General features: G+C 39.7%; 1 protein-coding gene across 1 annotated transcript in view; it reads right to left on the reverse strand.

Moving 5' to 3' along the window:
- Nucleotides 1-25137, reverse strand: part of PRUNE2 (prune homolog 2 with BCH domain) — a 292805-nt gene that overhangs the window by 20694 nt on the left and 246974 nt on the right. The window contains exons 10-16 of the mRNA XM_052644512.1: nt 23098-23177; nt 19226-19426; nt 12167-12340; nt 9520-9528; nt 3938-4040; nt 3161-3292; nt 1989-2075 (exon numbers count right to left, since the gene is read on the reverse strand). Coding sequence (XP_052500472.1) covers nt 1989-2075; nt 3161-3292; nt 3938-4040; nt 9520-9528; nt 12167-12340; nt 19226-19426; nt 23098-23177 — 786 coding nt within the window. The remainder of the gene's footprint in view (nt 1-1988; nt 2076-3160; nt 3293-3937; nt 4041-9519; nt 9529-12166; nt 12341-19225; nt 19427-23097; nt 23178-25137) is intronic.

Below are 25137 nucleotides of genomic sequence, written 5' to 3' on the forward strand. Positions count from 1 at the left end.
TTTTGTTTTAATTATTGGGGCTTCCCTTGTGGCTCAGCTGGTAAAGAATTCACCTGCAATGTGGGAGACCTAGGTTTGATCCCTGGGTTGGGAAGACCCCCCCCTAGGGAAGGGAATTAGTATTATCTTGAAACTCCCTTAAATAAATGTTGAATTAGAATTCTTTTTCATACTCACCATAATAAATATTTACCAAGGAGAAATATATTTATTTTAAAATAGAGCTGAATTATTAAACAAGCATCAGTGAATCAATATCAATTCTAATGTTTGCTTTTTTACTCATTAAAAGTTTGTATAAGCTCTTCATTGTACATTTATTCCTAGTGCCTGTCAAAGCATTTTCTGCTAATCTTAAAATTAGTAGCTTTTTTTAAAATATATCTTAAAAGCTTGTATTATGCTTTAAAGTAATTTAAAGAGCTCTTCTGCCAGAGGAAAACTAGTTGAATCCTGCTACCCAGTTGTTGGAAGTAGCAGATGGGAATGCTAAATAAATATAAGTGAACACAGAACAAAAAAAGGAGATTCTGGAAGGCACAGAACGCACAATTTCTAATAAAAAAAAATAGATATGAAACAAGCAACAAAGGTTTACTGTACAGCACAGGGAACTATAGTCAATATTTTGTAATAAACTATAATGGAAAATAATTTGAAAAGTAATTATGTGTATATGTATAACTGAATCACCTTGCTGTGCACCTGAAACATGGTAAGCCAACTATATTTCAATAAAATAATATAGTAATAAAAAAAGTAAAAGATTTTAACCTTTAATTTTTTCTCCAGAAGTGAAGTGATCAGAATTTTTCTTACAGATTCATTAATAACACTGAGACAGAAAATTTTCAGTTTATATAGTTTGTATCTTGATGTTAGGCAAGTTCTAATTAGCTGATATATAGTTGATTCACAATATTATATTAGTTTCAGGCTTACAAGTTAGTGATTCATTATTTTTATAGACTATACTCCATTGACGTTATTATAAAATGGTGCCTATTTTCCCTGTGCTGTACACTGTATCTTTGTAGCTTATTTATTTTATACCTAGTAGTTTGTACCTCTTAATCCCATACCCCTATCTTGTCCCTCCCTATTCTATTTTTTAAAGCTTTCTAGAAAATCTGTAGTGTCCCTCTCATTTAACTGTCTCAGTTTTACTATGTAAGAGGCATATCTTACTTTTCTTTTCATCCCCAAAATGTAATGTTATATAGCATCTAATGCAAAATAGATGATGAACAAATATTTACTGATTTGAAGTGAATTTAAACCAAGAAGCCTCATGGGTGATCAAAACAAAGCTCTCAAAATGGCTGTACAGACTCTTAACTCACTTTAGGTGACCTACATGGTATTTGTTCAGAAGAAACAAAACAATTAAGGTCTGGCTTATGTTTCTGTCCTTGATGTGTCTTTAATTTCCATTGTCATGGTACTCCACCTCTTTGATTCTTTACAAAATACCATATTTCTTTAATGTGTGTGAAAGTCGCTCAGTCATGTCTGACTCGTTGAGACCACATGGACTATACAGTCCATGGAATTCTCCAGGCCAGAACACTAGAGTGGGGTAGCTTTTCCCTTCTCCAGGGGATCTTCCTAACCCAGGGATTGAACCCAGGTCTCCTGCATTGCAGGTGGATTCTTTACCAACTGAGCTATCAGGAAAGCCTTTATTTCTTTAATACTACCATCTATTCCCTTTTGTCATATGGCATGGAAACCTCACTATTTCATTTTCTGTGTTTATAGCAAGCAATATAGAGGTCATGTTTTATAATTATAGGGGGAAAGTAATTACTATGAAAATATACTCAATCTTAGAGTCTCTTGCTGGGCAGTCCAAAGTATATTTTCAGGAAAGACAGAGGCAAAACATATTATCCTAAATACTCTCTTGGTTTATGAATTTTTGTGTAGAGGAACAATGAATTACATACTTTAAAAAACTAGTACTTTTACTGTAATAATGACTATACCTTATAAAAGGTCGTGTAACTGCAAGGATTGTTCTGATGAACCAAGATGGATGAACAATGATGAATGACTTTAAATTCTTCCTCAACCTGTTTTGAAAAAGAAAAAAAATTACTCATAACCTATTTTGAATGGGAATTAAAGTATGTGTGTGTGTATATATATTTATATAAATATTAGGAAGTTCTTATGTAAGTTACTGTCATCTGGTAGGCAGGGATAGAATGCAATGATTAATACAAAGAATGCCTTTGAGATATAATTTGGAACTTGCATAATTCAAACCTTATTTTCCCACAGAAATAAATGTAAAATAGAATGGTCATACTCTTGGAGTGCATAAATCTATAACCATCATGGCATATTTTTGTTTGATGATGCTATTCATTTTTGTCAGCATTATTTTTAATATTTTGAAATGAATACCCTGTTCTACTGAGCCTGGGTTTCTTCCTGTGTATGATGAAAGCATGTGGTTATTTGGCCTTCATATTAACATTTTAGATATCCTGGCATATTTTTCAGCATTAGCAATGCTACTGTATGTATGTTTGGATGATTAACCGATTTTAGTTACTCTATCAGGGCACTCGCATATTGCTTTGCAGGGAGCCACATCCGAGAGAAAGCCACACTATAGAAGACATCATAAATTTGTATGCTTATTATGACAGTTTCCCTGCAGATGGCAACAATGTGTTTGGTTCTAATAAAACCAGTATGAATAGAAGTGATGTATCTTGAGGAAGGGGCACACACAGTCACCAAATGGGCCGGAATTAACAGTGAATGTTGAAATAAGGGCACATGGGTTGCCTGAGTCGCAATACTGCTAGTGCACAAAAAGGGCAGCAAGGCCCATGATACCAGTGAAGAATCATGGACATTGATTTATCAGCTCAAATTGCACCTCCATATGACAATAGCATAAGCATACTTTAAAATGCTTGTTGCCAAGTTTGAGATTAGTAACATTTAACAAAATCTGGGGAAGACTTGCTTTATTTAAAATTTGAGTGATACTTTGATTAATATTTTAAAATGTATTATCTCAACTCAGCATTAATTCAGTGTTCCTAAATAGTGACTGCATTTTTGGTAAACTAAAAGGTCACTGGAGATGGGAGCTATTGAGGAAGTCAAAATAGTGATTAGCTAATGGAGCCCCACATACCGTCTGTCAATCATCTGGTAACATTTTTTCATCCAGCCTAGCCCTGGCATCTTCCGTCTTGGGGTCGCACCGTTCAAGTACACAATCATATAGTCTTCAGCTACCATCAACTCTAAAGTACTTATTACGTATCTGATCACAGGAAGGAAGAGACGTGTTTTCAGTTCCCACATGATAGAGTTCATCTTATTTCACCATAATCATATAATATTTAAATTACAGGGTGCATAACATTTAAGAATGGTTGCACATATTACCTCTTCTTCTTGAGAAGAATGCAGTTACCTAAGATCACTTCTCTGAGAGTATTACTCATTTATTTGCACAGTTATCTTTTTTTTTTTGTTTAATGCAGGTACACTTGAAAAATCTGTGGGTTAGAAACCCAACTTTCAAAAATATCAGCAATGCTATTGTATACTAAAGGACAAGTCAGATTAAATAAAGGCAGATATAAATGAAGTCAGGTTATTATCAGCTGACTAAGAACATGTTATCAGGAAACCAAAATAACACTTCACCCAAAAAAAATGTTACAAAATTTTAAAATACGGGCCAAACTGTGTTCATTTTGTTTTCAGTGCATTCCCCTAACAAAACAGCTCCTCTGAAGCTTTCAGTCTCTTGAGCAATTTTCCTTGATACAGATTTCATTGACTTTTAATCAAAGGCTTAGAAAATTCTACATCATCTGTTTCCTTTTATTAAAGATGTTCTATCTGCCATTGCATCCCCACAGACATTAACTCAAAGCATTTTACTGTAAGCATCACTCACAGGAAAAGATTTTCCATGACATAGTGGTAGTCCGCCCGACTGCTGTCTGGCAGAAAGCAGGCGGCAAACACAATGATGGCATTTAGGCCGTCCCCATAGTATCCTGGGGGACAAACAAAAAGACATTTGTGACCAACTGAAACTCTGAACAAGATACTATTTAACCTGAAGGATAAATCTGGAAGCCTTGGCAAGTGTATGTATGTGGATGTATTAGATATATCTTTCAGTTCAGTTCAGTTGCTCAGTCACGTCCGACTCTTTGCGACCCCATGAATCACGGCACGCCAGGCCTCCCTGTCCATCACCAACTACCGGAGTTCACTCAGACTCACGTCCATCGAGTCGGTGATGGCATCAGTGACTATTATAAAGACTATATATGTCTATAAGTATATACACATATAATTATCTTGCAGTGGTTAAGATACAATACATACTGTGAATATATTTTCATATATAGGGCACCCATGTATTATGGATGATTATATGTATTGTACGTAGTCATATAAGTGGGTTATAAATGTTCAACTTGAAAACAAAGGATGGTGAGGCAACACTTTTTGACTTAAGGGCTTCTAATTTATATAATAAAAAAGCTAATCTAGATAACACTCTTTCCTTTAACTGCTAAGAGAGAGATTCTATTTGATCCTTTTTAATATGTCCTAGTTGTAGTAAACTCTGTGTTCCTTGAAAACTCATCTTTGAAACATGTGGCAGATGTTGGTCAAGTCTCTACAAATTTGTCTATAGAATCTCACGTGTCTTTCAGACTTAAAAATGGAAGCAATGCACTGTACTTTTATTTTTTAACATCCATTTAAAAATATTTGTGATTGTATCATATAACATAGTTCTAGGCTTTAGAAACATTAGAGATTTCCTCAAAGCTTTGAGTGGGAGGACAGAACACACCCTGAAGCCTGACTGATCAGAATTTGGCATGTTTCATTTTTTCAGAACTCTAAATACCCCTCTGGTGATTACAAGGCAGTAAAATACTGGCTAGATATAGATTTGGATGGGCTTAACTCTCGAAAAGCAGTTTAATGAGATGTTTTCTACAAGGATAGAGGGTATGACTCTGCCACAAAAGAGGTGGGGGAAGAAAGTGATACCAACTAAAAATACATCAAATTATGGGTTTGTGTATATTACTAATTTGAGGCTGCTGCAGATAATGCTACATATCCTAGAAGATGCTACCTATGTAAGTGTATACCTGATGCAACATGTTTGCAAAACAGGACTGCAGTAGCTTCCCTCTGGATTTTTTGCTTTAGTCCCATCTTCTCCAATATGTAGGTATTTTGCCAATTTTTTAAAGGAGGTGGTATGAAGGAAAATGGCATAAGGAGATATATTTTCATACAAGAAGTGTTTGTTCCACAAATAATTTCATTTAGGAAGATTCATAACTGAATAGAAATCCACAAAGGATAGGGTGGCTTAATGATATTAATCCTAACTCCACTAAAATATGCAATTAAGGCTCAGTGCAATGAAAAAGAGAGTTCATTAAAAGAGAAAATAGACACAATGAATCCATCCTTAAATACAAGTACAAAAGCATCCTTTTGAAGACATCAGGAGAGGCAGAGACAAGATAGCAGAGTAGAAGGACTTGAGCTTATCTCCTCTCAATGAAAACACCAGAATCACAACTAACTGCTTACTGAACAACCATCAACAAAAAAGACTCAATCCTATCTACCCCCCCCCAAAAAAAAGATATTTTACACCCAAAGACAAACAAGAAGCTACAAGAGACAGTAGAAGGGACTCTTTCACAATATAATCAAATTTCAGACCTCCTGGGTGTGTGAACCACATACTAGAAAATAATTATATTGCAGAGGTTCTCCCACAGGAGTAAGAGTAGTGAGCCTCACATCAGACTCCCCAGCTTGGGGTCTGGTATTGGGAGGAGGAGCCTTCAGAGCATTTGGCTTGGAAGGCCAGTGTCACTTCAGTACAGCAGTTCCATAGTACTAGGGGACACAGAGACTCCACTCTGGGAGAACACACATGGTTTAATGTGCCTTGGGGCCCAGGGCAAAGCACCTACCTACAGGTCTTGGAGGATCTTCTGGGGAGACATGGTTGGCAGTAGCTCATTGTGGGGTAAGGACACTGGTGGTGGACATCCCAGGGAATACCCATTGGTATGAGCGCTCCTGGAGGTCACCATTTTGGAACTGAGACCTGGGCCCACTCAGCAACCTGTATGCTCAGGCCAAACAACCAACAGAGTAGAAACATAGCCCCTCCCACCAGCAGATAGTGAGCTAAAAATATACCCCTTAACATGGCCCTACCCACCAGAGGGACAAAACCCAACTCCACCCACCAGTGGGCAGGCACCAATCCCTCCCACCAGGAAGCCTGCCCAAGTCCCTGGACCAAGCTCACCCACCAAGGGGCAGACACCAGAACCAAAAGGAATTGCAATCTTGCATCTGGAATAGGGGCTGCCCTGGTGGCTCAGGTGGAGAAATGGAGATGACGACAAAAACAGACAAATATCTTCCAAACAAAGGAACAAGATAAAGTGCCAGAACAACTAAGTGAAGTGGAGATAGGCAGTCTACCTGGAAAAGAACTCGAAGTAGTAATAGTAAAGGTGATCCAAGATTTCAGAAAAAGAATGGAGGTACAGACAGGATACAAGACATGTTTACTAAAGACCTAGAAGCTTTAAAGAACAAACAGAGATGAACAATAAGTGAAATGAAAAATTCACTAGAAGGAATCAACAGCAGAGTAAGCGAGGAAGAACGCATGAGTAAGCCGGAACACAGAATGGTAGACATCACTGCCGGGGAACATAATAAAGAAAGAAGAATGAAAAGAAATGAGGACAGCAGCCCACATGGTTCCTCTGTCCATGGAATTCTCCAAGCAAGAATACTGGAGTGGGTTGCCATTCATTAAACACACCAACATTCACATTATCAGGCTTCCCTGGTGGCTCAGATGGTAAAGAATCTGCCTACAATGCAGGAGACCCAGGTTTGACCCCTGGTTCAGAAAAATTCCCTAGAGAAGGGAATGGCTACCCAATCCAGTATTCTCACCTAGAGAATTCCATGGACAGAGAAGCCTAGCAAGCTACAGTCCATGGGGTTGCAAAGAGTCGGACACGATTCAGTGACAAACACTTTTCACATTATAGGGGTCCCAGAAGGAGAAGAGAGAGAGGGAGGGCCTGAGAAAATATTTGAAGAGAAAATAGCCAAAAATTTCCCTAATATGAAAAAGGAAACACTCAGAGTCCAGGACGTGCAGAGAGTCCCATACATGATAAACCCAAGAAGGAACACTCAAAGACATATTAATCCAACTGACAAAAATTAAAGACAAAGAGAAAATATTAAAAGCAACAAGGGAAAAGCAATAAACAAAATACAAGGGAATCCCCATTATCAGCTGATCTTTCAGCAGAAACTGCAATCTAGAGGGAACTGGCAGCATTATTTACAGTGGTAAAAGGCAAAATCTATAATGAAGAATACTCTACCCAGCAAGGCTTGTTCAATAGAGAAATCAGAAGTTTTATAGACAAGCAAAAGTTGAGAAAATTCACCACCACCAAACCCATGTTACAACAAATGCTAAAGGAACTTCTCCAGGCAGAAAAGAAAGGGCCAATACAAGAAACAAGAAAATTACAAATGGAAAAGCTCACCAGTAAAGACAAACATACAGTAAAGGTATGAAATGATCCGCACACAAATAATATAACATTGGAAATGCATTTGAAATTAAGAGACTAGCAACTTAAACCAATCTTGTGTATGTGTATATATATATAGAGAGAGACTGCTATATCAAAACCTCATAGTAACTGCAAACCAAAAATCTACAATAGATTAACACACAAAAAAGAAAAAGTAATCCAAATACAATACTAAAGATAGTAATCTAATCACAAGGGAACAAAAAAGGAAAGAAAACCTACAAAAACAAATCCAAAGCAATTAACAAGATAGCAATAAGAACATACATATCAATAATAATTTTAAATGTAAATGGATTAAATGCTCCAACCCAAAGACATAGACTGGCTGAATGGTTACAAAAGCAAAACATGTATAAATGCTATCTACAACAGACCCACTTCGGCTCTTGAGGACACATATAGACTGAAAGTGACGGGATGGAAAAAGGTATTCTATGCAAATGAAAATCAAAAGAAAGCTGGAGGAGCAATCAATACTGATAGATAAAATAGACTGTTATGAGAGAAAGAAGGACAATACATAATGATCAAGGGATCAATCCAAGAAGATGTAACAGTTGTAACTATATATACACCAAATGCACGAGCAACTCAATATATAAGGCAAATGCTAACAGCCATAAAGGAGAAATTGACATGTATGCACTGCTATATTTAAAACAGACAACCAATGAAGACCTACTGTCTGGCACAAGGAACTCTACTCAATATTCTGTAATAACCCATTTGGGAAAAGAATCTGAAAAAGAATATGTATAACTGAATCACTTTGCTATACACCTGAAATTAAGACAACATTGTAAATCAACTATAATAAAAATAAAAATTAAATTTAAAAACTTTAAATGTAAATGTCAGGCTCCAGGGTGTCAGGATCATTTCGAGATTGTGACTGCTCAGTTTGTTTGATTTCTTTTTCTATTTCTAGAGAATTTCTAAGAATGTCTTTTTTTTTTTTTAAGGAAAGAATGAGGTTTATAAACTACTTCAGAAGTCATCTTAAATGGCAATTCATCTCTTTGTGTCACTGCTGTCTGTCCTTGGAATGTTGTAGTAATGCATTTGCTTGAGTTTATTTAGCCAGAGGAATACTGAACGGTCAACTTACCATGTCCTGATCAGTGACTAAGTTGGGAATGGCTCCTTCTATAGAAATCACTGAAATTGACAAATGATGGATTTTGCATTTGTGGGCAGAGGATTTGTAGGAAGAGAAGAGGCAAAAGAAAGAGAAGGCAATGAGGAGATGTAGTGTGTAAGGAAGGAAAGAGAAAAAGAAAGATTTTGTCATGAAAGTTTTCCTTCTAAACCAAGAGCCATACCATCACTGTCAGGCTTTGGAGCTATTCCAGACAGCGACTGCTGGCAAAGTGCAATAACGTGAATGAATAGGACCATTTGAATTTTGTTCTTTGCCAATGCCTCCAAGGAGGTCAGCTAACCCAGTTTCTGTGCTAAATATGCAGCTTACTCAAGTGAAGTTCCCTGTCAGCGAGTGCACAGTGCAAGTGAAGTTTGGCTTTTTAGACCATGTATTTTATCAGACTCTCTTCTTAATAATAGTGAGGTGAATTCAGAGTGTATGTGCTGAGGTGTGTGAGCTATCCCACCGTGGTGTCTCCTGGGACCCTCGGAAGCAACGATGCAAACCTTACCTGAGGCAGGACAGAGAGGCATGAAAGGGACGGAACACAAGTTTGCTGGCCAGCAAATGGAATGGAGAGAGAAGGAAAGATGCCACAGGCGCGACCAAAACATACACACACACACACCAGCCTGCAACTCTTCTCCTCAACCTTTCCAGGGTCATTTGTCCAGCAACACTGCAGAGGGTTACCTGAGTCTCCTATAATGAATGAGAAGTAAAAACACAAGACAGGAGACTCCTCGTTACAACATGTTGGCATGAGTGCCCTTGGCTATTTAATTGTGTTCCCTGCTTCAGGTTCCAAAATGCCAGTTATAGCCTCAAAGTGACCCCACACTGTGGGCTAATCCAAACCACCCAGACCTCTCCTTGCTTTTCTGTATAAGCAGATAGCAGGATTGTTACTCGTGGGCTCGCAGGAGGTGACACTGGCTTTGAGATCACCCTTTTCTTACTGAGGAAGTAACCAAGGCCCAGGAGAGTCAAGTGATGACCAAGGTCACAGTGTGAGTGGTGCTTGAACTCTGTTCTTCTCTACTGTGTACAGGGACTCTGGCCACAGCTCATATGAAGTCACCAAAGCTGAAGGCTGAGTTATTTGTTCAGATACTGCTCTCACACACAGATATTCCCAACTGGTGCAGACACTTGCAGGGCCTGGCTTTGCAGCAGACCTCAGCAGTGCTTTTAATGACTCCCAGCTAGCTGTCCAGAGCACCGGACAGCTGGCACTTTCTTTCTGGCCTGAGTGAGAAAACATTCTCATAGCAAAGTGCCAGACACCAAAATGACATTTCTGTTTGCTCTGGGCGCTGCTTTTTAAATGCTCATCAGAAGCCAGGGTGACAAACTCAATGGACTGAGAACTAGGGAGTGTCATCATTAAGGTCTGAGAAAGTGATATGAGTTTCCAAGACAGCAAAGCTTTGGCAAATTCAGAAGTAACGTGTGAACTGTCTTTACCTACAGAGCAAAAGGCTGGTCAGGGTCGAGGAAGGGGTGGCATCTCGCTCATGATCTGCTGGGTGCAGCCAGAGGCACATCATGCAGGCCGGCACCTGGAGAAGGCCGAGGCAGAGCCAGGCAGAGAGGGAAGGCAGCCTTCTCTCTCCAACAAACCAGACGGTCACACAGACAAATAAGGAGCTCACAACACGGAACGGAGAGGAGCAAGAGCCAGTGGGAGGGGGTGGCAGGGAGGAAGGGCACCACAAACCAGGTTATCCCTGAGCTAGCAGGTGTTTTTGCAAAGAACATGATGGGCAGAGGCAGTCGCTTTTTTGGACTCCAGTGTGCTGACGATAATCACTCTATCCTGATTCAGGCAATAGAACCATGGGCTCCATCCACCCAACTTCACTGTGGTTGAGAGAATAAGCAGGCCAGTCTGCTGAGCTAATGAGAACTTGGCCTTATAAAAGCACGGAAGCCATGAGCCGCCTTCTTTACCACAAAGGGACTACTAATTTATGACCTGAATGGTATAAATGTACAGGGAATGTCACTGGGCGACTTTGATTCACTTTGACACACTTTTCTACATTTCTTCTACTTTTTACAGGCTAGTTTATAGTAGCCTTTGTTTTCTTTTTTTTCTAACAAACAAATCAAAATTACCTGACGGGTGGTGTAAAGGATCTTCTGGGAAAATCTAGATAATTTCGGATTGTGGTTTTCATTAGAAGAACAACAGGATTGACTCTATGGCCAGGTGCCTGTCATTCTGAGCAAGATTAAGCCTGTTCTCATTCCAAAGGCCTGTGGGCAAGGTCTTTCTCAGAGGAGCTCTCACAGGGCCATGTTACCATTTCAGCTCAAATATTGAAAAAGGAAGGTCGGGGCCAGGAACACCCATAAGCGTTTCCCTTCTCTGTCATGGGTGGGAGCCCTGGGTGGTCTTGATACTTACATGGAGGGAGCAATGACTGGGGCAGAAAGGGGGAAATCTGTGGTGAAGGGGACTTGGAAGGAAAAAGCAAAACATCCTTCTACTTGATAGGAAACCAAAGCTCGAGGTTTAATGCAGTGCCAAGACACTTATTCCCCTGTCCTTGTTAAGGAAGACAGAACAATTGCCTTGTCAGCTTTCACTTTTCCTAGAACAGCTGAGTGGTTAGGGTGGTGCCTCAGGGCTGCAGGAGAGTTGTGCATGCAGCAGCAGCAAAAAAAAAAAAGCCTCCAAAGCCACTTATATTTTCTGAAGTCGACAATGTTCAATGTGTCATTTGTGCTCATGTTATTTATTTTTTTGTGAGTCCAAAATTCAGGCTCCTATAGTTCCAAGACAGCAGTGAAAATATGAAACAGAGCTTTTTCTCTCCCTTGTCCCTCATGAAGCAGGTGGAGGCTGTGGCTAGAGCGAGCTACTGTCAGGCACAGAGGTAATGGAGTTTATAGAAAAGCAAACTTTATGTGAGGGAAGGGTGGGGAAGGGACCAGCCTGATAGATTTCCTAAAGCTTCTGAAGAGGATTCAAAAGATCGTTCTGGAATTAAAAGCACCTCTTACTGCAGGCCATGTCAAAAACAGACTTGAAAACAATTCAGTTAAAACCCTACAAGCAATCCACAGGAATTCCATACAGACGCTATTGAATTGGACAACTGTGGCTTTCAAGAAATTTGCACAGAAGATGACAGCTATCATATGTGGTATGAAAGGCATCTTTCACCTTGGAAAGTTACTTTTGAGTAGTAGGCTTTCCAGTGTTCACTGAATTGCATATGAATAATACACACAGTTCTACAGTGCCCTGAATGTTGACTGTCTAATGGCATCAACATTGATAGGGATGTCATGCTGCAGAGAACCTTAGTTTGGTTTTGAGCTCCACTACCTCCGTGAGAAATGACTCTCCTGTAGGGCTCGATGACCTTCATGTCAATCCGCTGCTCCTGTTCTCCAATCACCACGGTCCTCCACAGCCGGTTGTCCTCCCGCTCCTCTTCCGCCGTATATTCTGGAATAGACTCCGACTCTTGGCCAGAATCTTTGTTGCCTGTGGAATCCTCTGTAAATGAAGCACAGAGCAAGGATGAATGGGCAGGACCTCTACAGGTGAGGCAGTTCAACAAGTAGCCACCTCCTGGCAGGCTCAACCTGATGAACTCCTTGTCCTGTACAGCTCCCAGTGAGCTTGACACCATCCTGACTTCATCAGGGACACTCAGTGAGGTCTTCCGGATTGACAGACTGCATGACCAATCCATTGGTAAGGCTAAGCTGAGGGTGGGGATAGGAAAAGGGCTGGAGCTGTCTTGTGTCTGTAGTGGTCCAAGATGGGGATAGACTGGGTGCTAACTCCTCCCTTGATACAGGTTGAGGCCTGTGGTCTTTCTGATGGTGTGCAAAGCTATTATTCATCAGGCCTTATTTTCCTTGGGTCACATTTATTGGTGTAACCTGAGTGCTCAGAGTGCTCTGGGGCCCCTCAGCTCGGTAGCTTGATGATTCTGCCAGCCTAGATCTGTACTCTAAGACTCTAACAATGGGCTTGAACCTTCTCTATTGGGATCACATCTGGAGATTAATTTGATATAACTTCTTATAAGTTTTTCAAAATACGCTACACAAAGATTTTACAGTAAGTGAGAAACAACCTTATAAACCAGAAGTGCTCCAAGCCCCCAAATTCACAAGACTCTTACTTGTGGGTGCCCAAGGTAATGAAAAAGCCCACTGAGCATTCTTGGGGAAAAATTTACTACTCAGTCTTGTGCATCAAAAAAAAGCAACTATGTTTACCCTTTTTAAATAATAAGCAACAATTGCTTCCCTTTTTACTTCAAGTACTAGTAGAATTTCACAATGGTTATTCTTTGTATGTTTATGTAATTTGGTAATAAAGGCTTATTTATAGTTTTCACAATAATTCTGTGAGGTGCTATCATTCTTAACTTTCCATTTCATAAGAAATTGCCTTTGATTTATACTACACTTGCATTCTTTCAATGGCACTTTGATAACAGTATCAGCAATATTTATTAAGCATCTACCAAATTGCCAGGCACAGAGGAGATGTAGTGGCAGACATGATACCAATGCAAAAACTCTGAAGCAGTTACCTCAGATCTCAGAATCCAGAAGGAAATATAATCGAGCCCTTACCTTTGCTACTCTTCTAAGCTATCATACTGCACCCTGAATGTGTAATTGTCTCAGTCTCATTTATTTTACTATAAGGCGGTGAGCTCCTTGGGCTAAGGAATCATGCCAATTTCATCTTTAATATCTGCCTCCACCAACCCACTTCACACTCAGCTTGGGAACCTGCACAGAGTTTTCAGTAGAATTTGGGAAGGTGAGTGAGTAAATAAAGCTTGGACAAGTTCCTGGAAATACAAGTAATCTGTAAGGGAGCCACAACAGGACTGTTATATTCCAGAAGATGTCACAAGACAGATTCAAACATGTCTAATTACCTGTGACTTAGAATAGAAAAGTGAAGCCCAGTTGGGAAGCAGTCCTAGCCGCTTCTGCCAACACCAATAGCTACCACCACCTACAGAGCCTGGCCTCACTCTGGCTTTCTCTGCATTCCCACCAGCGCTCGCTGCTTACTCAGGACAGCAAACTAGCAACCTTGGCTTCAGATTAAGCACTGTGTCACTTGTCCAAGTCCATCCATCTGGACTCCCTCTCTGAGATCCCTTCCAGTTCTCCTCCTCCCACTTGAGTTAGGGCCCTTGAATGCCCCGCACAGCTCCCCTTCCCAGAACCCTGTCTTCCCACTTGTCTCTGTTCTCTCAGACCTCTGGGCGCAGATGTGGTTGTCTTCTGAGGTTCCAGTATACACCTGCTCTTATCTACATTGTAGGCATCATCGCCAACACCTCTTTACCCTGTTTGGGACCTCCTTTCCCCACCTCTTTTGATTGATGTAAATTAAATAAGGAGTTCTATAATAGCTAGGGGTACAGTACACTCCCTTAAGGTGTTGAATTCTAGAAGTCAACAATATAAGCTAGTAGGAAGTAAAGGTACATTGTTCTACTCCCTTGAATTAACAGTATCTTCCTGATCTTAATAATTCTTCTGCTACAACTATAAATTGCCATCTTTCCCCCGCCATCATTTTCTCACTATTTGCAGAAGTTTCAGGGCTCATTTAAATCTCTGTCCCTAGGCCCTCCAAATTTAGTGTTTGCTCTCGCTCTCATCACTAAGAAAGGCTTGAGTTTCTTTGTCTTCTTTTCTGAATAATAAGCTTTTCTCCCTTGCTGCTTGCTGTTGAAGTCAATTAACCCTGGTACACAAGGGAGAAGTCATCTTGAACATTTTCTTTCCGTCTTTGATGAGATGATTTAGTACACAGGCTCTGAATATCCTGTGCTGAAAGATCACAGTGAGGAATCTACTGTCGATGATCATACGAACCATTGGAAGATGAGGTCAGCTGTGGCCTCCAGTAGGGACATACATCTGTAAAGGGGACTTGGTCTCTATGCTGTGCCCTTGCACTGATAATGGGAATAATCTGAAAATGCCCTCAAAGACATTCATTATGTTTGAACTTCTAATTTTTTTAAGCCAAAGAGCCGCGCCCCCACCCCCCCACCCCCATTTGTATTATCTTTAGAAATCATTCCCAGGAAGAAAATGAGTTTAGATATTATTATTCATGACATATTTGATCACTAACATAGGCACAGTTAATAATATATGAATCTTGAACATACTATGTATTAATCTAGACTACTGACCTAGAGAATAGGTTGAATGTTTACTAATTTAATTTGTAGGAGTGCTTCCTCAATGACACTTCATCATTCAAGACATGTTTAATATTATGCTAAATACCCAAGGAGATTTATTAACTAGTTTTTAATTTTCATTCTTAATATACCTTTCATCTCTCCCTTTTATTGCTACTTAGTATCAAATGTGTATCCAGGTATTGTTGAGTTAGAAGCATATATAGTTTTAGGGGGAGGGAGCTTTTAAAGGAAAATAATCTTTTTTTTTTTTCCCAAATTGTTCAAAAGCATATGAACATATCTCTACAGACTTTTCCTGACAGAATGAAGCTTCATCTTCTGTTAGTATCACAAACTGAGAAAATACTTTTTTCCTGTCGAAGTATGGTTCAGTCCAGTTGGAAAGAGCAGAGCTGGGATTCAAATGGGCTTTCTCCATTCTCCTTGCTATTGCTAGTGTTGTGAAAGTAAAGTTGCTCAGTCGTGTCTGATTCTTAGCGACCCCAAGGACCACAGCCTAATAGGCTCCTCCGTCCATGGGATTTTCCAGGCAAGAGTACTGGAGTAGGGTGCCATTGCCTTCCCCAGCTAGAGTCCTAGGCACATCTTTTGCCCAGGTGATAAGAGTAACTTTCTGATGGTCTTCCCACTTTCATCTTTTCATACTCCACCCCCTGCCCCCCACTCCATTTGAACTTTTTGTTAGAGGAAAGACATCCTGTACACAATTAAGAAAGTCTTTAAAGTTCTTTAGAACAGGTATGTAGTTAATTAGAATGTGAAAACTCAGCACACAAAAATATAAGGAAAAATCATCGTTTCAGACCACATCACCATTATCATGTAAGGCTGCTTGTGGGTAAAACAGAATAAATTCCACACTGGACTGGTTTATAAGCAGAGTTAAAACAGGGAGTTGATTTCATAAGCTGGTTGCCTGCAGGCTGTGAAAATAATGACCACAGAAACGGAAGTTAAATGAAGTGACTACCTGATTATCTGGAAAAATGTGAGGCTACCTTATTCACACAGGAAACTGTCCGTCATTAGGGGTTAGTTTTAGAAAAGATAAACGAGGTCACTAAACATTGCTAGGAGCCTAGGAAGAAAACATACATGAGCACATGGATGTTTCTTACAGCGTTCTTACCAGAAATATTCAGGCTAAAGTTCTTTATCATTTTTCCATTTCCCTTACAAAATGCCTTTGCTAAGATCTGAATTATGGTAAAAATAATTCTGTGTTCAGTTTGAAAACAGAAATATGTCATCATAATTTTTTCTGACCTTTGGATATTTTTAAGTTTATAGTATTAGTTTAATAAAGTATCTTTACAAAAGCTGAGCTCCCTTAGTAAAAAAACAAACAAACAAAAAAAGACTAATCTGTTAAATCCTTCACCATCTACATATTTCTGATATCTTTGGCATTTATAAATATCAAAGGACATCAAGCCCCCATTATATCATCCTTTGAATGGTATTTTCCAACTATTCGGACACAATTATTAAAGAAAGTTGCTTGGAAGGGATGACCAACTTAACACCTTTTGATAATGAGCTTCAGAATTTCTTCCATAAGCAAAATCTCACCGTGGGGCAAATAATCTGGCATCAATGTTTGGTCATCAGCTACTGATTAAAACAGGCAAATGGTGTGAACATCCTTCAAGCACTTGGGAAACTAAGGGCCCTCAAGTCACCCCAAAATGGTGGGATTAAAAGAGCATGTAAATGTGAAGGTGGGTCATTAGGCTTGACTTCAGGTATGCTATCCTAACATAGAAAAAGACCTTCCTGTTCATTGTCAGTATATTTGTGGAAAAGGAGCATGGCCCAGGAGTTGCAGACAACAACTCAGGTTTTGTGCTGGCTCTGACATTTACTAGCTATGTGACTTTAGGTGAATCACTAAACCTCTGAGGGTAACATAATACCTGTTCACAGAGTTGACTTGAGGATTAATACAGTTAATATTTATAAAGCAGCTGGTGCAGATCCTTGACACACAGCAAGCACTAAGAAAAGTGTTCATTAAATAAAATTAATTACTGACCAAACACTTTTAAAACCCTGTGACTTAAAAACTCCAGTTTTGTTTAGAATCTGTATGCCTAGTTAGAACACTCACATAAGAAACAAAAACAACAAAACCGTGCAGCTTTCAAGCACTACTTTCATACTTTGAGACTCTAATACACATTAGACTCCTTTATAGTCAGTTATCTATGTCTGCATTATAAAATATAGCTATTCAGATATACTTGGGGTTTCAACATTTATGCTGTTGTTTATTTAAAATGGTGACTGAACATACTCCTTTCATGTGAAAATCAAGGTGGACTTTAAAATTAAACTTACACTAAAATTCTCTTCTTTAAGACCTAAAAGCAGGGTTGTGGCTGTTAAACTGGTTCTTTCAACATAACTATGTTGACTAAATAGAAAGAACTATGTCAGCAAGTGGCAGCTCTAATTACCAGTTCGCTCAGCCACCACCACTTGGCTTGACAGTTTTACTATTTATAAAAATAAAAGGTTCAGATGTGGGGTGACATGGTTCTCCAGGGCAACAGAGAAGTACAGGGGGAGGAGAGGGAGGGGCCCGCAGGGTCATGCCACAGCTGTCTTCTCTGAGATTTTAAGTCAATGCATGATTTTTACACTTGAAGGTTTATTAGCAGGAAAGGGCCTGGGACAGCTGGAGGCAGCTGGAAAGGATGGAGTGGCTGAGGAAGAGTGTCTGAGATGAAAGAAAAGAATAGGAAGTCAGGACCTTTCACCTCCTATTTGTGTATTTCAACTCACAGGGTCAAATATCCCGATAACTGTATGGATCTAAGCACATGATAAAATGCAATATCAAATCTCTAGTTAAACATAATAAACTATAACGTAAGTAGTTTAGCTACATCCTGTTCTCTTAGCTTGAGGAAATGAAGCTTTCCACACTGTGAAAGCCGGCTCTTGAGTCTAGGGCTGGTTATGAATGTAGCCCTGGTTGCTCAGTGACCATTGGTTTAGTTAATTAAGTAATTTGATGTTACTCTCCTAATTTCCTAGTTACGTTTTTCTATGAAGGAAACTGCTGGAATTAGCATGGCTCTAAAAGTCAGGGCATCTGTTCAATTGTGGTATTTCTTTTTTTTTTTTTTACTAATTTTCACAATATATCAAAGCAGTAGATAGAGCCAGGATTCTCTTACTTTCAAATCCAAATTTACAAAGTCAAAGAATGCCACCCTGTAAAGCTGAAACTACATGATGCCATTTTTTAAAGCAAAGTCTGTGTATATATTTCTTAACAAAAGCAATTTCATTGAGCAAGAGAAAGAACTGGTAATCATATAATAAAATATGATATAATATACTAAGTCATATAATAAGACTGGTAATCATATCAGGAATGCCCAGGTTTGATAAACAAGTTTTTAAACTTCTGACTTTTTATTCTCCCTCCACCACACCCTACCCCATCCCTCCTTCCTTCCTACTTTATTGGTGATATAGCACCAAGCATAAGAAAGTCTCTGGCCTCATGGAGCAGACATTCTAATGGGAAGAGAAAGATAAGTGAGATCCAAACAGTTAAATTATATGATTTCAATTAGTGTGACACATGGAAAATAAAATTAATACTGAGGTAGAGTGTGACCAGATGGTGGGGGTAGCGTGGATACCTTTGATTACAGAGGTCAAGGAAGGCCTCTCTGAGGAGGTGACATCTGATAAAGATCTGAATAAAAACAAGGAACCACCCATGTAGAATGTGTGGGAAAGAACATTCCAGACCATGGGAGGTTGTACAGAGAAATTGTTAAGCTCTATTTTTCCACTTCAAGTTTTATCTTCCAGATTAAATTCTCTTTCTCTGCAAAGCCAGTCCCAATTTTCTTATGACACAGAATGTAACAGTTTTGTCCCAATCTCAGCCAAACATAAGGCCTGGCATAGAGCAGGGGTTTGACAAAGGCGTGATGGTTGTGTATGACCTCTGTGAACCACACCTGTTCTGTCCAGATCTAAACCATCAATCATGACCACTTATGACCTGAGATACAAACAGAAGCTTCTAGAAAGCACAAAAAAGCAGCCAGCAGCAACACAATGGGAGGTTTGTTCCTAATGCCACTTAGATGCCATTAGATATGATTAGATAATCTTTCACTTAACTTCCGCCTGCCAACTTGGCAACTTACCATGGCCAGTGTACTCAAAAGAATCTGCTTCATCGGGAGTCTCAAGTTCATCCACATTGATATCAATCTCATCTGGACTGTCCAAGTTATCATCAGAGAGAACAGACCCTTCACTTTGATCCAGAGACAGATTGATATTTGGGGCTGTGAGTTTGATTCTCCGAGGATGAGTGCTATCAAGATCCAGAGAATTAGGAGGTTCTAAAGAAGATAAAGAGCAGCAGTAAGTGTTAGACCATCATACACAGGACTGCCAACAGTGGGTGTGGCCCCAGTGGAAAACAATTTTAAGGCCCTTTCAGCAAAGGCTCCACCTGCTAAAAGTCCTTACTTACGGTTTGGACCCCTTAACCAGTAGGCCTCAGGACTGGCTTGCTCCAGCCACATCAGCTCTGGTCACGCAGAAATAGGAAGTGGGAGTCATTGCTAAATGGGCAGAGATCTAGTCTTGAGACGGAGAAGGCACCCTACTCCAGTACTCTTGCCTGGAAAATCCCATGGACGGAGGAGCCTGGTAGGCTGCAGTCCATGGGGTCACGAAGAGTCAGACATGACTGAACGACTTCACTTTCATGCATTGGAGAAGGAAACGGCAACCCACTCCAGTGTTCTTGCCTGGAGAATCCCAGGGACGGGGGAGCCTGGTGGGCTGCCGTCTGTGGAGTCACACAGAGTTGAACACGACTGAAGCAACTTAGCAGCTAGTCTTTAGAACTGCCCTGTTCAGGTTTTAAAACCTGACACTGACATAATATTGGATTACATTTTTTATGATGCTTATTAAGAGACACGATTAAGCTTTACACGTAACTTATAATGATTCAAGTAGACTTTATTCCTGTGGAATAGGGGATATGAACTTTATTTGTTATGTTTACAGATACTCCCCACATATATTTCTTTAGTTCCTGACAACTCTGTTATGAATTTTCCTTGGCTGGCATTCTTTCTTTTTTCAAAAAAACCAAGGCATCCTTCCAGATTACATTCCTTGGTCAAGCAGTCATTACTTCTTATGCCAATATTGCCTGACACTGGTTCTTGTACCATAGTGATAGTCTCCTCGTGTAAGGCTCATGGAATTAGCTCCCTGTAATATGCATCTTGTTGTTCAAGTGCCTTTCACTTATCAGAAGCAGAGCTGGAGAAGTAATCTTTACCTAAGTTGATCCCAGCTAAACAATGGTATGGAGACACAGTAACAATAAAAATTTCAGGATTTCCTATAACAAAAGGTTTGGAAGGCCATCTAATATACCTGTCAATTCTGCAGTTCTAACTCTGGTCTTGTCCCAAGGAAGCTAACACTGTTTCTTTGTCATTAAGATTTTTTTCTGTATAGAACAGCACCTAAACTGTGTTCCATGTAATATCTTTATGTATTACTTGGGAAAAAAGTTTCTATTGACCAATAAGTTTGTAAAACATTGAGGGGCTTCCCTGGTGGCTCAGATGGTAAAGAATATGCCTACAGTGCAGGAGACAGCATTCGATCCCTAGGTCGGGAAGATCCCCTGGAAAAGGAAATGGCAACCCACTCCGGTATTCTTGCCTAGAGAATTCTACGGACAGAGGAGCCTGACAGGCTACAGTCCATGGAATCAGAAAAAGTCGGACATGACGGGCTGATTAACACACTTGTTGACTAGTAAGTTTGTAAACATTGGGATTCCACAGGGATTCTCAGAGGTATGCCGTCCCAAAAAAATTTTAGTGATGGTAGAAATGTTATATATATGGCTTCTAGGCACTTGAAGTTAGTGCAATTGACAAACTGTATGTTTCAAGTTGATTTTAAATTTTTATTAACTTTAATAGCCACATGTGGCTAACAGCTACCCTACAGGACAATGAAAGCTTTAGCACCTTTATTATTCAAAAGTGAATTGTGGGATTGAGATTAACATGTACACACCACTATATATAAAATAGGTAATTAACAAAGATCTACTGTATAGCACAGGGAATTCTATTCAATATTCTGAATAACTTACATGGGAAAAGAATCCGAAAAAGAATGGATTATGTTTATGCATAACAATCACTTTGCTATATACCTGAAACTAACACAACATTGTAAATCAACTACACTCTAATATAAAATAAAAATTAAATTTAAAAAGCGAATTGTGGGAATTCCCTGATGGTCCAGTGGTTAGGGCTCTGCACTTCCACTGAAGGAGACCAGGATCCGATCCCTGGTAAGGGAACTAAGATCCCACAAGCCACACAGCATGGCCAAAACTTAAAAAAAGAGAAAAGAGAGAGAGAACTGGGAATCTGAACAGTGGAGTAGAGTGGAGCAGTGGCTCCATGCTTACTCTGCCACAGAGCACTTAGGAACAGTTATGTCACGTGATTAGCACTTTGAAGAATATACTTTAAATACCTGGACAGAAAAAAACAAAAAAATTGGCTCCCTTCTTTTTCAATTCTAGGCTTGACTAATAATCTCAAGATTCAGGATCTAGGTAAGATCTTATAGCTGGTATAGTGCAAAGGAGAGAACCTAGTACAAAGTGGGAGTCATACAGGTTGCAACTAAAACTTTAAATTCCATTTTGTATACGCCTTGGGTCATAATCTTAGAGTGTAGTTTTGGGTTTTTCTTTTTTTTTTAATAATCAGGATACTAAGCATTCTTAATATCAAATCACTAATTTTTTTATTTTATTTATTCTAATTGGAGGCTAATCACTTTACAATATTGTAGTGGTTTTTGCCATACATTGACATGAATCAGCCCCATCCTGAACCCCCCTCCCTCCTCCCTCCCCATCTCATCCCTCAGGGTCATCCCAGTGCACCAGTCCTGAGTACCCTCTCTCATGCATTGAACCTGGACTGGCAATCTATTTCACATATGATAACATACATGTTTCAGTGCTATTCTCTCAAATCATCCCACCCTCGCCTTCTCCCACAGAGTCCAAAAGACTGTGCTATGCATCTGTGTCTCTTTTGCTGTCTCGCATACAGGGTTATCGTTACCATCTTTCTAAATTCCATATATATGTGTTAGTATACTGTATTGGTGTTTTTCTTTCTGACTTACTTCACTCTGTATAATAGGCTCCAGTTTCATCCACCTCATTAGAACTGATTCAAATATATTCTTTTTAATAGCTGAGTAATACTCCATTGTGTTTTTGCACCACAGCTTTCTTATCCATTCGTCTGTTGATGGACATCTAGGTTGCTTCCATATCCTGGCTATTATAAACAGTACTGTGATGAACACTGGGGTACACGTGTCTCTTTCAATTCTGGTTTCCTCGGTGTGTATGCCCAGCAGTGGGATTGCTGGGTCATAAGGCAGTTCTATTTCCAGTTTTTTAAGGAATCTCCACACTGTTCTCCATAGTGGCTGTACTAGTTTGCATTCCCACCAACAGTGTAAGAGGGTTCCCTTTTCTCCACACCCTCTCCAGCATTTATTGTTTGTAGACTTTTGGATAGCAGCCATTCTAACCAGTGTGAGATGGTACCTCATTGTGGTTTTGATTTGCTTTTCTCTGTAAATCACTAATGTTAAACATTCTCACACTTAAATATAAATTTGGTGAACTTAGATGTTGGTTAGAATTTGGTATTATGATAAAAAGCAACCATTATCACAGGAACTGAAAATGTTGGCAGATCTAGGCATGGCTTGGGAGACAAAGGGTAGCCTGCACTCGTTGGTTATTTAAGTCAACTCTGTAATTAACTACATCAAGCCTAACACCTTCCTCACACACTTTTTTTCCTCCTCTCTTCACCTCTATCACTGAAATCACAAGTTGGATGCACAGGAAATGGTTCTCTCACTGAATAATGAACACGTTTGGATATAGAACACCGCTGAAAGAAATGAACGAACACTCTCTCACCTGGCCTCATGTCTGCATCAGTGGGACTCAGCATTCCCTCCTCAAAGCGGATATCCATTCCTACATCCTCTGACAGCAGTCTGGAAAAAAAGAAAAAAAGCAAATGGTGTAAAACACTGTGTGGGATTTCATTTTCTTTGAAAAGGAAACCCTAAGATTCCAGGATAGTATTTTCAATAAACCTAGAAAACAAACTTTCTGCAGTTACTGTGAATGAGAACCACAGACACAGCTTTTACCCTATGCACACTGAGAGTCACTTCTGTCAGTTCACACAAGTAAACACACCTCACAAAATTCAAAAACAGGAAAAGTAAATAACTAATAAAATATATTTAAGGAGACATGTAACTTTTTTTCTTTCCAACAAGAGATGTAATATATACTCTGGAGTAAGGACAGAGCTGACTTTGTATGTATCTCTTCCTCTGCATAAATTTGAGCATACTACTTAAACTGCTATGGGTACAAGAAAGCATACTCTGCTGGTTTTTCTCTGTAAAATAGGGATATACCACCTACCTCACTGAGCTGTTGAAAGATTAAGCAATGAATGTAAATTGCCTGACATCCCTGAGGAGGTATCAACTATTAATATTTTCTTTCCTTTGAATATTTAAAAATTCATTGTGAATTACACATTGAGGAAGATGGTTTTGGTCATGAGTTACTATCTTTTCTAATCAGTTTTGAACCTGGGACTGTTTATATTAGCCCACTTGGTAAGATTAGTGGAAGGGGAACAGACAAATACTGAGGAAACTGTGGCAAATTTACATGTTTTTGTAGGAAGCTAACCACTGTTCTGTGGTGTTGGAGAAGACTCTTGAGAGTCCCTTGGACTGCAAGGAGATCCACCCAGTTCATCCTAAAGGAAATCAGTCCTGAATATTCATTGGAAGGACTGATGCTGACATTGAAACTCCAATACTTTAGCCACCTGATGCGAAGAACTGACTCATTTGAAAAGACCCCGATGCTGGGAAAGATTGAAGGCAGGAGAAGGGGACAACAGAGGATGAGATGGTTGGACAGCATCACCAACTCGATGGACGTGAGTTGGAGTAAACTCTGGGAGTTGGTGAGTGGAGGCCTGGCATGCTGCAGTCCATGGGGTCACAAAGAGTCAGACATGACTGAGCAACTGAACTGAATTGAACCACTGTTCACAGTAAATTCCCCTTGACTTATTTTTGTCTCCTGACCTTCATTCAGTACATCCCCATTTGTCACAATTATATATTTTTCTTCTTGGGGGCTTTCATGTAATTTCTCTCATCTAGGGTAAATACCTCTGATGTAGGCACCCTTCTAAATTTAAACATGATAAACCTTTGTGTTAAAGTCCTAAATTTAATCCCTCCCACTCCCCTTCCCTCTCTTATTGCGACTCCTTTCCACCTCAATCCAGGTCTACCAAACATTTGAAGTTTGCTTACCTGGATGATCAATTTTTTCAGGATCCAAGTTAAACCCCGTACTGTCAATAAAGCCTATGATGTAAACAAAATCCCACGTCCCTAGTGATAACAACTTGCTTCACTTATTTAACAAATATGTACTGTGTGTCTGCTCTGTGCTAAGGATACAGAAGACTGAAATAGACCAGCCTCATTCTTGTCGTGAAAATGAGATGATGGAGTTAAAATAATAATGACTGCTACCAACAACTCAGAGCTGCTCCTGAAAGAAGTAAATGCCTTCCTCCTTACCTGTCAACCCTACAGACCTCTTCAAAAACATAAGGAGTTTCTTTCTCCATACACTTGCTATGGCTTCTGCCGTGTATGTTCTCTGAAATGAGTCCTGCAGCTTAGTTGAAAAGAGCGAGGGGTCAGCATGTGAGCCAAAAACAATAATGTAATGGCAGGAATAAGATAACTCCTGCCAGAGACAGATGGCATTGGGAGGCAGCAAACTGAACTGCCCAGCAGTGGAGTGGGGAGTGGTGGGCAAAGAGAAGGCCTTCTAGGGGCCCCAGTTTTGAAAGACCTGGGACCCAGAGGGATAGTTGTCTGGGTTTCCTGTACTGCTGCAGTT

This window comes from Budorcas taxicolor, chromosome 8 (genome assembly GCF_023091745.1).
Source record: "Budorcas taxicolor isolate Tak-1 chromosome 8, Takin1.1, whole genome shotgun sequence".
Taxonomy (NCBI): Eukaryota; Metazoa; Chordata; class Mammalia; order Artiodactyla; family Bovidae; genus Budorcas; species Budorcas taxicolor.